The sequence below is a fragment of the Felis catus genome, chromosome C2, assembly GCF_018350175.1.
Source record: "Felis catus isolate Fca126 chromosome C2, F.catus_Fca126_mat1.0, whole genome shotgun sequence".
NCBI classification, from domain to species: domain Eukaryota; kingdom Metazoa; phylum Chordata; class Mammalia; order Carnivora; family Felidae; genus Felis; species Felis catus.
Window position 1 is genome coordinate 114,755,147 of NC_058376.1, and position 15,600 is coordinate 114,770,746.

At 38.1% G+C, this 15,600-nt stretch overlaps 1 protein-coding gene across 1 annotated transcript in view; it reads left to right on the forward strand.

Annotated features, from left to right (window-relative positions):
- Positions 1-15,600, forward strand: part of LOC101080399 (ceruloplasmin-like) — a 29,915-nt gene that overhangs the window by 11,852 nt on the left and 2,463 nt on the right. Inside the window, exons 10-17 of the mRNA XM_019810577.3 lie at positions 1,258-1,408; positions 2,043-2,255; positions 3,375-3,582; positions 4,418-4,551; positions 6,165-6,293; positions 8,143-8,249; positions 9,200-9,401; positions 11,930-12,069. Coding sequence (XP_019666136.1) covers positions 1,258-1,408; positions 2,043-2,255; positions 3,375-3,582; positions 4,418-4,551; positions 6,165-6,293; positions 8,143-8,249; positions 9,200-9,401; positions 11,930-12,069 — 1,284 coding nt within the window. The remainder of the gene's footprint in view (positions 1-1,257; positions 1,409-2,042; positions 2,256-3,374; positions 3,583-4,417; positions 4,552-6,164; positions 6,294-8,142; positions 8,250-9,199; positions 9,402-11,929; positions 12,070-15,600) is intronic.

Genomic DNA, 15,600 nt, shown 5'->3' on the forward strand with positions numbered 1-15,600 from the left:
TCCTGACTCCTGTTTCCACTCTCATTCTGCTTCAAATTAGCTCCACAACCCTTCCTTCCAAATCCAGCTATAGCAGTCTCCACACGAAAAATCATTCTATAGTTTGTTGCCTCAGAAGTCAACACACGAGGCCCTGTTGATCCCTCCAAATCCATGCCTCCTTCCCTGCCACCTGCACACACAATTCTGGCTCCACTGCAAAATTAGCTTGCTAGTTCCTGGGGAAGAGAGTCTAATTCACATCTCTTTGATTTTGCCCTCTTCCTTTACCTGCTGAAACGGGAGACATTTTTAAAACTCAGACTGAAGGTCTCTTCCTGCCCTTCACACAATATTCACTAACTAATGCACTAATTCACTGCAGGTTACCATAGTTCCTTGTGTATGTTTCTGTTGGAACACTTATCTATGCAATTATGTTTACTGGATTTTCTGTCCCACTAGACTATAACTTTCTTGAAATCATAACAAGGTTTTATTAATTTTTTTGGAACAACCACAGCCCCTCTCTGACATTGTAGCAGGTGCTCAATAAATGCTTGAGGAATGAATTTCCCTTGTTCCTCACTCAAAGTGAACTAATATCCAATTTATTTTTTGCATTTTTCTGCATTTTTTATTGTATTATCTTCTCTTATAATTTATAAGGTAATAAAGCCTAATAAATCCCTCCAAATAAATATATGTATAATCGAATGTATATTTTACTTAAAAATGAGACTATATATTAATAGGCATCCACATAATGAAAGTGTTTCAAGTCTCATAATTCTTACCATACATACAATTTTTCTATTTATACAAAAATATAAATATGTGTACAAATTTAATTTCTTCATAAATGCTAAGAATGCAGACTTCTTCATAAACTTCATAAACTTCTTCATAAATGCTAAGAATTCAGACGTTTCAGAAATGAAAACATTTTACTTACTTTCTACAAAGCATCTCATGAAAAGCCACTATACACATCTATGATTACGCAGTTTAATTTTATGAAGTTCAGATGTAGGGCTTTATAAGTTCAGAGAAAAAGCTTTAAATGCAAATAGCTGTAGATAATTCTTAACCTCTTAGTTCTGTGATAAATCCATTCACTGGGATTCATGCCTTTATATAAAATGTCCATAAGTGGATTTTTTCAGAAGTATACAAATCCCTTTATATAGGAAATCCTATGTACAGATCAACTATTTGACTAGACTTTGTATATAGACTATATTTCACATCTATTCCTTTTTCTATTCTCATCCACAGAAGGGAAAAGACAAAGAGTTTTACCTGCTCGCCACAATATTTGATGAAAATAAAAGTTATCTCTTAGATGAAAATATCAGAACATTCACTACAGAGCCTGAAAATGTGGATAAAGAGGATCCAGACTTCCAAGAGTCTAACCAGATGCACTGTAAGGGAACATTCAGTTTATAAGACAAATGTATTAAGAGTTGTTTAATTTCATTGAGCCTAAAGGATTATGGATTGTTTAAGAGAGACAAACATTTTCCCCCCAGAGTTTTGGCTACTATGTTTCATGTTTCCTTTAAAGTTAATTTCCCCACAAAAATATTAACTATTAAAATGATTATGTTAAATTCAATTTACTAAATATTTAACAATGCCTTTTTGGTGCACTATATTGTTTAGCTATTACTAGATGTGAGACAGAAAATTCATGTATTTTTCTACTGCCAAATTAGTGGTATAGGTGGGTGGAATGTTTATTGAATTGGTTAGTTAGTTGATTGGTTGGTTGGTTGGTTGGTTGGTTTTTGAAGACTGCAGGTATAGGGGGAAAGGACTGGTCTAGAATCTAGAGACATAGACTCTGATCTTAACTGCTCTCAATATTAGCTTAATGACACTGGACAAATAATCGCCTCTTCAGCATTAGTTGCCTTAAGTCTAAAAGAAGGGGTTTAACTCAATCTTGAGATTCTTACATGAATGAGCTGCTTTATGATTAGTCCTTCACTGAGTTTCAAGAGATGGCAAGTTACAATAAGTTAAATATTCTTTTCTTTGTCACAAATGTCTTGTAGCCATAAATGGATACATGTACGGAAATCTGCCTGGACTGGATATGTGCTTAGGAGACAACATTTCATGGCATGTTCTTAGTGTGGGATCAGAAAAAGACTTACATGGAATATATTTTTCAGGAAATACCTTCACTTCCTTAGGATCAAGGGATGACACCATCCCTCTGTTTCCCCACATTTCCCAGACACTTTCTATGACACCAGATTCCTTAGGTAAGTAGTGGATATTCTCTTTCAGACAGAAACATGTCCAAATTTTGAAAAACAGTGTCTCTACATGCAGTGAATATTGTTTGTAAAGAAAAAAATGAACGTATACAAATGCTTAAAAAACCTTTCCCCTGCTCCATTTAATTTATAGGAGCAGTAGTATATCATTTTCCAGGACATAAAAATAGCCTTCACCCCTCTCAGTGTTCTCTTCTTGGGCGCCAGACTCCTCACTCCTCAAAATCAACCCACACTCCTCAAAAGCAATGAAGATGCCTTGAAGAATTTGAACTTGTTTTCATTCTATTCTATTCTCCATTTCTCACTCTTCTGTCCATTTGTTTCCCAGGCCTCCCTTCTGTTCCTGTCTTCTCTCTGCCTTTGCTCTGTAGGGAAATGTTTTCACTTCAGTGAGGTTGATTGTTGATGGCAAAAAAAAAAATTTTTTTTTTAATAATATTTTTTTTTCGTTTATTTTTGAGACAGAGAGAGACAGAGCATGAACGGGGGAGGGTCAGAGAGAGAGGGAGACACAGAATCCGAAGCAGGCTCCAGGCTCTGAGCTGTCAGCACAGAGCCCAACGTGGGGCTCGAACTCACGGACTGCGAGATCATGACCTGAGCCGAAGTCGGACGCTCAACCGACTGAGCCACCCAGGCGCCCCCAAAAATTCTTTAAAAGTCACCCCATATCAGAAAGTTGTTAGGGGTGTCAGGGCCGACCCTTGATCATCCTATGGAATAATGCTAATTTCACTCTTGAGCTCCCCCCTGCCCCTCTCTGCCTCACCCTGGATTCTCATTCCTCTTTACACTGTTCTGCCTTCTTCTTTAATCCATAGCTCTTATCAGCTTCCAACTCCATCAAAGTTACCTGCTGTGTTTATTGCTTACCACCCTCCCAGCAAAATAAACCCTAAGGACAAGGATTTTTAACTGTTTTGTTCATTGATGTTTAGAACTATGCCTGGCATCAAGATAAATAAGTATCTGTGAAATTAATGGAAAACAAATAAGTGGACTGTTTTACTATATTACGTTTAGGGGTCTATATCCTATAGATGACTTCACAGAGAAATCTGAATGCAGAGCTTTACCCACTCATTTCTTACTTGCCTCTAGGAACTTTTAATGTGGTTTGCATGACAACAGAGCACTATCTAGGAGGCATGAAACATAAATACCACGTGAGGCAGTGTTCGGAGGCAAACCCTGATCAAACACAGTATGAGGAAGAGAAAACCATTTATATCGCAGCCAAGGAAACTGAGTGGGATTATTCTCCCAGCAGGAAGTGGGAGAAACAACTGGAGCATTTACAAGGAGAGAAGTATGGCCCTAACCCGGAAGGGTTCATTCTGGAGTCCCCCAACCTTACTTTTTCTGTCTCACACATGTGCGTGTGTGTGCATGCATTGTGTGTTTGTCTGGTGTGCCTTGTGCGTATGGCGTGCATGTGTGTGACAGGTGTGTGTGCGTGGTATGTGTGAGGCATGCATGTGCTTAGGATGTGTTCCACTGCAAATAACTTCACAGACTATCCGTGTGTCATTCCTTCAATTATAAGTGGCTTCAAGTCCTCCTAAATATCTGCATCACTTACTTCTTTCTAGGCTCTGTTTCTTCCTGTCTTTCTTTTCACTTCTTGCTTCCAATCTTCCTCAGGCGTGTTACCATCCAATCTCACCACATTGAGGTGTCATAAACGTAACTTCAACTACATTTAACCTTTAGCAGATTTTCTTTTTGTCTTCATTTGTTTCTGTCAATCTCTCTTCTTTTGGGAACCTCAAACTGAAGACTCTCATTTTGTATGTGTGTGTGTGTGTGTGTGTGTGTGTGTGTGTGTGTGTGTGTGTAAAATTTGATTTCTTTCTCTGACTTTCACTTACACTATTTATTCATTTATCAAAACTAAAATTTCATCCTGAAAATATGTTTTGAAGTACAGAGTGAAATACAGAGTACAGAGTGAATAAACAACAACCTTACCAGAGTTAATTTTTTTTTTAAGGAGAATTACTTTCCATGATAAAGTAGCCTCTAGACATTAATCAGTTGTGCTAGTTCAATAAGGAGTCCTTCCACATGAGAATTTGTCTAATTTAATGGTTCAATTAACTAGCTTTGTGTGTTTTTTTGTTTTTGTCTCTATTTCCATAAAGCAAAACAAACATATATTTGGATAAAATATATCTTGGGTCCAAATACAAGAAAGTCATATACCGTCAGTATGATGATATCACATTTACGAATCAAACAAAAAGAAGTGAAGATGAAAAACATCTGGATATACTAGGTATTGACACATAAGATTGGTCTTCAGGTTTTTCTTCTTGTCTTCAGCCACTAGAGACTGTTGCAAATGTGAGGATATTGTCAACCTCCACCTTTACAGAGGAAAGTGCCTATAATTCAAACTCTAATTTGTTGATAGGCAGTTTTTTAATCAAGCAAATTGATTCAAGGTCTGTTTCACAGAAAATGAAGAGACCCATAGAAAATCAATGTGGTCAGTTTCAGATTACCTGACTTCTTGCCCTGAGAACCCAAGAATTCTAGAGAGACCTTATAAGTAGCATTAGGGATCATTTCACTGATACTAAACTGAAGCCCAGAAGCCCTACAATAGTGAGGAAGGGACTTCTTTGTTTAAGTGTTTAACTTAAACACTTAAAGTGTTAATATTTAGTTTCATCTTCTGTCCAAGAGTGAGGAAAATTACAGCCCTTTCTTCTACCCTTGACAGGTAAGCTAAGGAAATTATAAGTCATCCCAATGCATGTACATGTAATATCTCCCAAAGTCACACAGCATTTCCAGAGGTCACATGATGTTTTCATATGTCCAAAGACATTTCCATATGTTGCATAGTATTTCCAAAAGTCACATGACATTTCCATATGCCCAAATTTTATTTGGGTCTTGATATCCGTGTGACTGTCTATTGGAGGCTATTTTCTGGTGTGGGACCCTGAGAAGATGGATTTACATGCAATTATAGAAACTATTACTCTTCTTGGCTCCTCATTGGCCTCATGAACCTCCCTCTTTGTGACCCCAAGAAAGAGGTCTATGCTATCCAGTTCCTACTGCTATTGGGTGGGCTCCTATCTTTAGTAATAGCAGGTTGTTACTTTTCACTAGGATTCTGGCTGAGTGCATCAAGATAAATAACATAATGTGACCCTCTAGATTCCATTATTATTTATACAAAAAAGGAAAAAACTTTATGGAAAAGAGAAAACAAGCATAGTGTTTGAGAAAGTGGGATGGCCATGGGGACAAAGAAAGGATGTCCCTAGGTGCCATCTAGTGTCCACCAGGTATCTTCAGGGCTCTGATTTCAGTAATTATAGCACAAGTTTGAAGAGAATTCTTACCACTTAGTTCATCTCAAAACCAGAATTTTTAGTCACTGATATAATCTGCTCTAAATAGAAAGATTTAAAAGAAAGTTTCTACCTCCAGTTCTTGACCTGGATGGAAGGGGGAGAGAGTACAATGAAGGGATCTTCAGTCTGTGAGAAAAGAAATCACGCTTGGTCAATAAAAAGGCCTTCCAGCTCCTCCTAATTCTCCACTAAAGGGGGAAAGAATAAAAGGTTTCAATGATAAGGTTGGTCAAGAAAGAATATAAAAGATTTCACTTCTAAATTGTGTGTTTTTGTAGGCATTAACTGATGCTCACCAAAATAAGTTTTCTAGAGACTTAAATTTTCCAGGCAAAAACATGTTTCATAAATCAGCAATGATCCGTTTGTTGAAAGTGTGTTTTATTTGGCTGCGTGTTAAGGAAAAGGGATAAAAATAAGTCACTGTATAAATACTTAAGGGGACAGATGACTCATAATTTAAAATAAATAACAATTTATTGTAACATTATAACATTTTCCTTTTTATATTCCCTAGGTCCTATAATATTTCTCACTCCTGGTCAAAAACTCCGAATTATCTTTAAAAATGAAGCCTCAAGACCATATTCAATTCATGCTCATGGAGTGAAAACAAACTATTCCACTGTTGTTCCAACACAGCCAGGTAACTGCTTTGGGAGAAAGAACAGTTTCAAAGCTTTTATGCAGGACTATATGCTAATGTTCTTTCTTAAACACTGGTGTAGTTCTAGATGAGAGAGACCAGTGAACTAGTAACAAGATTCTAAAGGAGTTTAGGAGCAAGTTCCTTTCACAAGTCTTGAGTTGGCTTCCAGGATGGGTGCCATGGGCAAAACTCCCCAGTTTACACAATTCTGTCCTAGAACCACCTTCCTTCCCAGCTCTCCACCAGTCTAGCTGCCAGGTATTCTCATTCTATGCTCCACCTCTCCAATTCAATTGCTAAAGTAGGAGTTGAATATAAGATGTAGTGTGTGAAGGAGGGGGCAAGGGAGAGAATTGAACCACTAAGAGGAAGTAATGAACCTCATGTGCTAACGTTTCTAAGGCATCATCACTATACAGCATGCCATTCCATATGCCTCATACAAAAATAATGCTTTTTAATATAAATGCCCAAGGAGCAGACTCTGAAATGAAAATTTGTGTGCAGATAGTGCTCTTGGGATCAAAGGCAATGGAGAGAAAGAGAAAGAAACAGAATTGGGTAGGGGGAGAGGTCAGGCAGAGATGCAGCCTCAACAGAAATCACAGCCAACCGAGAAGTTCTGAAGATAGGGTGGCATTCAGCTGTCCTGAGGTAGGGTGAGAAAACTGGGCCTTTCTGTCCCTGCATCTGTCATTGCATGCAAGGTTGGGTGAGGTGGCTCTCTTCCCCCAAGGCTATCCTGAAGGGGGTAGACAGCCTGTGGAGCAAACGTTCCTTCATTCTTAAAGGGGATCTGAGTGGGGCATCTGGAGTGGCTATCATATTTGCCCACCAAAACAAGTAATTCTGGGAATTGAAGGTATCACCTAAAGAGCCAAATTCAGAAAGGGAAGATATGTGGGACAGAGGGATGAAAGACAGATTTTGATGGCGGGTGGAATATTCCCTTTTGATTTTAAAAAAGAGATGATCCCATAGTGGTGTCAACATGAATCTCCTATTAAGGGAGTTCGCAAGTCAGCACTCTTCTCATTAGTCAGAGAAGGATCACATTACCTACTTTCCACAAACACTTAGGAGTACCTGCTGTGCCCAGGCACTGTGTGGTGCTTTGGAAGGGGAGGGTTGGTACTAAGTAGATTGATTGTTAACAATTTGGAGGCAGGGAGGCTAGGGATAGGAGTGGACGTGCTTGGGAAAATTAATTTAAGCCTCTGGAAGTGGCAGATGCAAGATCATTCAACAAGGGGCAGGGGTGGGAAGAGAGGTCCAAAAGAACTTTGCTGAAATAGGCAAGAATATAGGATTCAGAGTCAGTAGGGCTAATGCAAATGCTTTGGGAGCAGGGAAGAGCCACATTTAATCTATAAATTGGAAGGTTCAGAGCTGGAATTCAGAACAAGTCCGTCACATTTCAAACCCCGAGTTATCTTCACTATGGTAAATATTTGCAGAATGAATGAGTTAGATATTTAATGACTGCTATTTTTCAATGACAAAATCACTATAAGGTTGTGCTTCAGTAACCCTGAGACTGTAATGGCTAGCAGTGATGGTTACATCAACTTCACCCTGTGGCCCAAGTAATGCAACACCAATGGCTTCATTTTGCATCATCTTGTCTAATCCCTAAATTCCCATTTTATGTGCATGAGAAAACAGAAGCTCAGAAAGTGTAAACACATTGGCTAAGACCAAAAATAACAGTAGATCCAGGAGTAGAAAACTAGGACTACACTGCCTAATATTTGTATAGCTTTAGGGTTTGCTCATTATCTGGGTTCCCATAAAAACATATGCTTTAAAAGATTCTGTTTATATACACTGTATTTGTCTGTTTTAGGAGAGATCCAAACATACATTTGGCAGATTCCTGAAAGAGCTGGTCCTGCCTCAGAAGACTTTGAGTGCATACCTTGGTTTTACTATTCAACTGTGGATGTGGTTAAGGTAAACTTTAAATCAGGTCGTGCTTTTCCTCCTATCTCCTCTTAGAAATTATGATGGAAGAAAGAAGGAATTTGTTTGTGTTAAAAAAAAATCTTAGTTCTATGTAATCTTTCTTTTTAAGTAACCTAAATGCTGCTCAGCTTTTATTCTACATAGGTTTGCATTTTTCATGAGCAAAATCATTGCATTATGATTACTTAGATTTGTGATACTTTCCGAAATGCCACTGTGAGTTGAAAATATAATAATATCCTCCTCTTTGTTTCATTGGCTAGGATTTGGATTACAGAAAACAAAGTATGGAATTTAAAATTCTCTGATTTAATGAGAAATAGACACATACACATGTATATTTTTTTAAAACCATCAACTCTGGAGTTCAGTTTATTTGCATTTAACAACAACAACAAAAGTTTCCTCTCCAAACTTTTAGTTATTTTGGCCCTCTCTCTGCCTAGCACAAGAATCTACGCAGACATTCAACCCAAAACCAAAATGAGTATAAACAAACCAAGGCTCCCAGCTGAAAGCGGCTGTGGGGGCAGAGGCATCACAGGAGAAAGGATCCAGGACCTTTATACTGCCAACCAACTCCAATGCCAAGAAATTCTAATTAAAATCAAAGCTCTGGGTTTTGTTTTTGTGTTGTTTTTTTTTAATTAAAATTTCAAAAATAGAGCTAAACCCACTGAGGAATGTGTCTGAAATCCCTTTTAGGAATTAGCTATTCTCTTTAGACTTCAACTCGAATGAGTGGGATGACAATTTTTCCTTAATCAAGGATTTAACATGTCAAGCACTTTACTCTTTACTCTCAGGCTTAGAATCCTAATAACTAAAAACTTCAGCATCTGACCTCACTAGAACTAACCTTTGATTCTACTCGTTTCACTGGTTGGGGGAAATTTTTAGTTCTGGGCACAGTTAACAATCTTGCTTTCCCTCTTCAGGATCTTAACAGTGGACTGGTAGGTCCTTTGATAGTATGTCGCAAAAACGCCAATGCCACCTTAGTTCACCGTGTTCTCCACTTCATGATTTTTGACGAGAACAGATCCTGGTACTTTGAAGAAAACATCAATACCTATTCTTCAGAACCAAACAAAGTAGACAGGAATGATGAAACTTTTAACCTCAGCAACCAAATGCACGGTAATGTCCACTCACTGACTCATCATCTGTGGTCCATAGGTTGTTTTCCACAAAGGAACATATGAAGGTTCACATTTGTCAAACTCAGCACCTCAGAGAAGATAGTCACGTAGAGCTGTTGTGCAGATCATGTGGACCAGGGGTTGGCAAACTATTTTTCAGAAACGGCCAGATAGTAAAGAATTTAAGCTTGGAAACTATACAGTCTCTACCATAAGCTATTTTCTACTCTGCCATGGAGCACAGAGTTACCCGTAGACAGGATGTCAATAAATGGATGTGGCTATGAGCCAACAAAACTTCATTTATGGATACTGAAATTTGTATTTCATATAATTTTCCCATGTCAGGAAATATTCTTTTTTGTTTTTGTTTTCAACCATTTAGAACTTTAAACCTATTACTCATGGGCCATAGAAAAACAGACAGTGAGTGGGCTGGATCTGGCCTAAGGGCTGTAGACTTAACAACGTGGTAAATTCCAGTGCCTCTGGAGCCATGTGGGCGGGTGAGGTAAAACCAAGAATACCAGTTATAATTTCTGAAGGGCTTCACTACCCACATTTCTAAGTATTTTACTGGGATGAACACAGGTAGAGGTGGGGCTTGAGGCACACTGGAGAGCACACGGCCCCACCTGATTTTCCCACCAGGCAGAACTTTCAAACACCCCATGCTCATCAACCAAAATTCTTCTATAGTTTGGTTATGATTAGGCATGTCCAGTTTATGTCTTCCCTCCCATCTAGAATCATAGTAATGAGACAATTATTCAAATAAAAAGCACATACACAATCTCAATCACAGTCATACTCAGACTTCTGGTCTCAGTCCTTCCACCTGAGGAAACTAGGGGGTACGACTAGATAAGGGATCTTCAAGTAAGGCAAACCCAAATGTGATCTTTTTCAATTTCTTCATCCCCCCGACCCCAAACATATATAGAAAATTTAAAATCAACTCAAGGACTGCATCCTTGTTACTCATAATTGTTTAATGAGCCTCATAGAGGGCTTGGAGTTCCCTACTGAGTGCTAAGGAGATACAAAGGCCCATAAGATGAGGCATCTTCTCTCAAGTTGTTCACAGCACAGGGGCAGCAGACTTGTGCATTGTTACAATGCAAGGCTGACCTTGGGGGGATGCTGAAACAGAAATATAAACACAGTGCTGTGTTTTAAATTCCAATTTGGAAGAAAGCCTTCATGAAAGGGAGGGGACTTTCTAGTTGAGTATTTAAAGATGCACGGGAGTCTGTTGAGTAGAAAGGCAGGGGAATGACATTCCATGTAGATGGAAGAATAGGAACTAAGAAAGAAAGAAAAGAGAAAGCCAACAGGATTGTGCAAGACCTTGAATAGCCTGTTAAGAATTTAGACTCCATCTAAACTGAGGTTTCTCAAGCTTGCCAGTATTCGTATTTTCAGTCTGATAACTATTGGAGGTGCTCTCCTGTGTATCGTGAGATGTTTAGCAACATCCATACCCTCTGCCCCTGGGAAGCCAGTAACACCTTCCCGCAAGTTGTGCAACACAAAATGTCCCCAGGCATTGCCAAATTTTCCCTGCAGGACAAAATCCTCTTAAGAACCACTGTGCTAAAGGCAGCAAGGGCACTGAGTGAGGGAACAATAGAAATAGTTGTGTACCACAGGGACAGCTCTGGCAGTCAGCTAGGAGTGTGTGTTCCAGGTATAGTCCATGGAATAGCAGCATCAGCATCACTTGGGAGCTTGTTAGAAATGCAGAATTTCAAGCTAAACAGACCTAGTAAATCATAATCTGAATTTTAACAAGATAGGCCAGGCCACATACACATTAAAGTCTGAGAAGCACTGTCTAAAGCAGAGTCTCCTAGTTGTTTCTAGAATATCCCTCCATCAGCTAAAAGGATTAGAACCCAACCTCCATAGATATATGGTTATAAATTATGTATTTGTACCTTTGTATTAATGCATTTTTGGCATTTCAAAAGATGAACACAAAATAGAAGGGTAAAAAAGGAGGATATATTTATAAAACACATATAACTAAATTAATATTTTCTTCCTATTACCCTTTGGAAACCACACCTGTAGAGGATTAGACAGAGGGAAAGATGAAAGGCCTGGACCTCAGTCAATGGACATTCTAGTCATACCAGTGACAGATCACAAAAGTCTGACTTGGAGCAGTTAAAGAGGAACACACTCAATTTCAAAGCATCTTGTGATCATCTTAAATATACTTTAAATATGTAGACATCTTTAAGTATCCATCAATTCAAGTATTCTTAGTTGTGAAATATTCTAGTTCAACCTAATTATGTTAAAGCAAAGTCAATGCCTCATTTCTTCAGGCAAGGAAAACTCTAGAGTTAGACTTATCCATGAATGGATGGCTTGGTCACATTTAACAGCTTCCTTAGGCTGACTTTAAAATCCTCATGACCTCTGAAAACATCCGTGATACTTCTATGAGGTGTTTTTAAAAGAAGCCTACATTATTTAAAACCTTTGTTGAATATAATAAATGGTGTCCCTCCACAGCAATTAATGGAAGAATGTATGGAAACAACCAAGGTCTGACGTTCCATGTTGGGGATGAAGTGAATTGGTATCTGATTGGTATGGGGAGTGAATTTGACCTGCACACGGTTCACTTTCATGGCCACAGCTTTGAATACACGGTAAGAATCCTGGACAGCTTCATTTAATTATTGTGGTGTCTGGTAAAGTAGTCACTGGGGCAGCATGGCAGGATAACAGGACTAGAAAGGAAATGACTAAGCCAGAACTGAAATTCAATATCTACAATCTATACTATATCAGGTGCATGTAAATAATTATACATTCAGCTCTTTGTGCCCTACGAACACTCAATAAATGCTTGTGAATGCATGACGTGCCTTTATTACTCTAATCTGGTGTCACTTGTTAGGTAAATAAGACTTCTATAATCACCTTTAGTTTCACCCTTTATATCCCAACTTTTTTTTCAAACCCTCAGTAACATAAAAGAAAAACACTTTGAACACTCATACACATCTTATCACATTTTCTCTCTCTCTCTCTTAGTTTTCTGAACCAAACTTCAGAGCTTGCTTCAGATTCTGTCTCCCTCTCTCTTCCCCTCCCTCACTCACACTCTGTCTTTCTCTCTTTCTCTCTCAAAAATAAACATTAAAAAATAAAAGTATCACCTTCCTCTTATAATTAATAAGTAATGTGTGAAGTGATTTTTTTTTACATATTTTATTCTCCAACCATATTTCACCTTGTAGCTTTAAGAAGGATTCATTGATGATTCTTGCTGGAATCAAATTTTACAGTGGGAGTTACAAATGGTAACTTTCTACATCTATCATTCCTTCACTAAGGTAAATTGCAAACATCACGACTCTTCACCCCTAAATACTAAAGCCATATGCATCCTAATACTAAGGAGAATCTCTGCCCCACCACAATAACACTATCACGACTCCGATGTTAACATTAATTCAGTAATATAAGCTAACATATGGTCCATTCAAATATCCCCAATAGTCCCCAATATGCTCTTTATAAATTTTTTTTTAAACCAGGATCTAATTATTTATACATAGCATTTGGTTGTCATTGTCTTATCTTTCCTAAAAGAAGAGACCTTTATTTTTTTTTCTCAATCCTTCATGCCATTTCATTTTTGGAGGGTCCAGGCCAGTTTTATAAAATGTCCCATATTCTAGGTCTGATGGTTTCCTCATAATTGGATCCATGTTAAACATTCTTGACATGGACACTGCATATGTGATATTATGTGCTTCCCAGGCATCACATCAGGAGGTGCATGATGTCAATAGGTGTTGACACTGATGAGGCTTTTTTGATAACTTTATTATGGTGATGCCTACCCTTTCTCTCCATTTTAAAAGTATTATCTTGGGGCATGGGTATCTCCGTTGGTTAAGCATCTGAACTCAGCTCAGGTCATGATCTCACAGTTCATGGGTTTGAGCCCTGCATCAGGCTCTGTGCTGACAGCTCAGGGCCTGGAGTCTGCTTCGGGTTCTCTGTCTCCCTCTCTCTCTTCCCCTCCCCCACTCACACTCTGTCTTTCTCTCTTTCTCTCTCAAAAATAAACATTAAAAAATAAGAGTATCACCTTCCTCTTGTAATTAATAAGTAATCTGTGAAGTGAATTTTTTTTACATATTTTATTCTCCAACTGTATTTCACCTTGTAGCTTTAAGAAGGATTCATTGATGATTCTTGCTGGAATCGAATTTTACAGTGGGAGTTACAAATGGTAACTACGTCTATCATTCCTTCGGCATTGGTTAAGAAAACAAAAATGTGGAATTAGGTGATAATTGACTTTATGGTAACTTGTTTTTTTATAATTATCTCCATCTTTTTCTACTTTATGTAGTCTTAGTCTCTTTATATCTGTCAGAATTGCTTTCTCCACCCCACAAGTCATCCTCTTTACAATTATTTCTTTACTGACCACTTTTGCCTGGCCATTTCTCTAATTTATTACATTTTGAGTTTTACCCTTCCCCTTTGCAGTGTCCAAGTCAGTGTCATTTATTTGCTTAGGGAGAATTTTCTTTAGCTCTTCATCCTTATCTCTTAGATAAATATTAATGCACAATTGAGGGCTAATTATGCATTTGACACCAGAAACATTTAGTCTAGCCACTTGGCATAACACAGTCCATTTTTTGGCATCGATAAAAATTTCAGATAAAGCTTTCCTGGATTCCAGATGTGTATTATGTTTGTGGTTTCTTTATTGCTCAGGGCCTGTTAGACTAATTGAACGAATGCGCTTGACTTGATTTGCACAAAGCTTTATTGGTGTGCTGCTTTCTTTTCTGTCCTTTAATGAACAAATGTATTCCTCTCGAACCTATTTGTTTTGGCTTTAAAGCTATTTTTTTTTTATTCTGGGGGATTTTATATGACAAAGTAGACAGAATAATATAATGAATTCCTTTACCCACCACCCAGGCTCAACAATCATGACCTTCCTGTACTTCCATCTACATTCCCCATATTTTTGAAGGAAAAGCCTAGGTATTAGGGTTGTTATTCATAACTGTTTATATTAGACACTTTAAAAATTAGAACAAAAGAGAGAGATTTAAGCTCTGGTTCTAGTTTTTTTTTTACAGTACATTTGATGTTCAGTTCAGATCAGTTCAGTTCAGCAAATGCCTCTGACATTTCTAGAACCATGCCGAGTGTTGTGTAGATAAGAGGAAATCAAAGAGTTAGCTTTCAGGGGCTAGCTCTACACAAATGATCGTACCATAAGGCATCAAATTAAGTGCAATTTATGGTAACATTCCTCTAATGATAATTAAAGCTAACCTTTATTAAGTGCTTCTCATGTGCCAAATACTATGCTTAGTTCTTTGCATGGATTGTTCATCCAACCTTCAGAGATAGGGACTATTTTGTCACCATTTTATAAGGGAATGAAATGAAGGATTAGCAAGGTAAAGAACTTTCCTATAAACAATAAGTGGTAGAAGTGGGACTTGAACCCCCATCTCTCACTCCAGAGTCCCTCACTCTTTTAAGTTTATTTATTATTTATTTTGAGAAAGGGCATGTGCACAGGAGAGGGGCAAAGTGGGGGGGTGGGCATAGCAGAGAATCCCAAGCTGTGCTGTCAGCACAGAGCCCAGCCCCATGCTTGATCCAACAACTGTGAGCTCGTGACCTGAGCTTTGAAATCGAGAGCCGATGCTTAACCAACTGAGCTACCCAGGTGCCCCTAGAGTCCCTTATCCATACGCTTCACAAAACTGCTCTTTTCAGAACAATTCTATTAAATTGAAGAAACAAAATGAACAAAGAAAAAAAAAGAAACAAACAAAAAATGAGACTCTTAAACACAGAGAACAACTGGTGTTTGCCAGAGGGGAAATAGTTGGGAGGATAAGGGAAATCAAGGAGATTGAGACTACACGATGAGCACTGAGAAATGTAGAGAATTGTTGAATCACTATATTGTACACCTCAAACTAATATAACACCCTACGTTAATTATACTTGAGTTAAAAAAAAGAGACTAATCCTATTACCTAATCCTATTAAAAGAGTAATAATACCACAAAGCTTAGTACCAGCTGCTGTCAGCTCTAGCCATTCACCCTAAACCTATCACAGATGATCACATGTAGCCTTCCCCTCCCTGGAGGTGGAATTTAGTTATTCCAGCATTAATG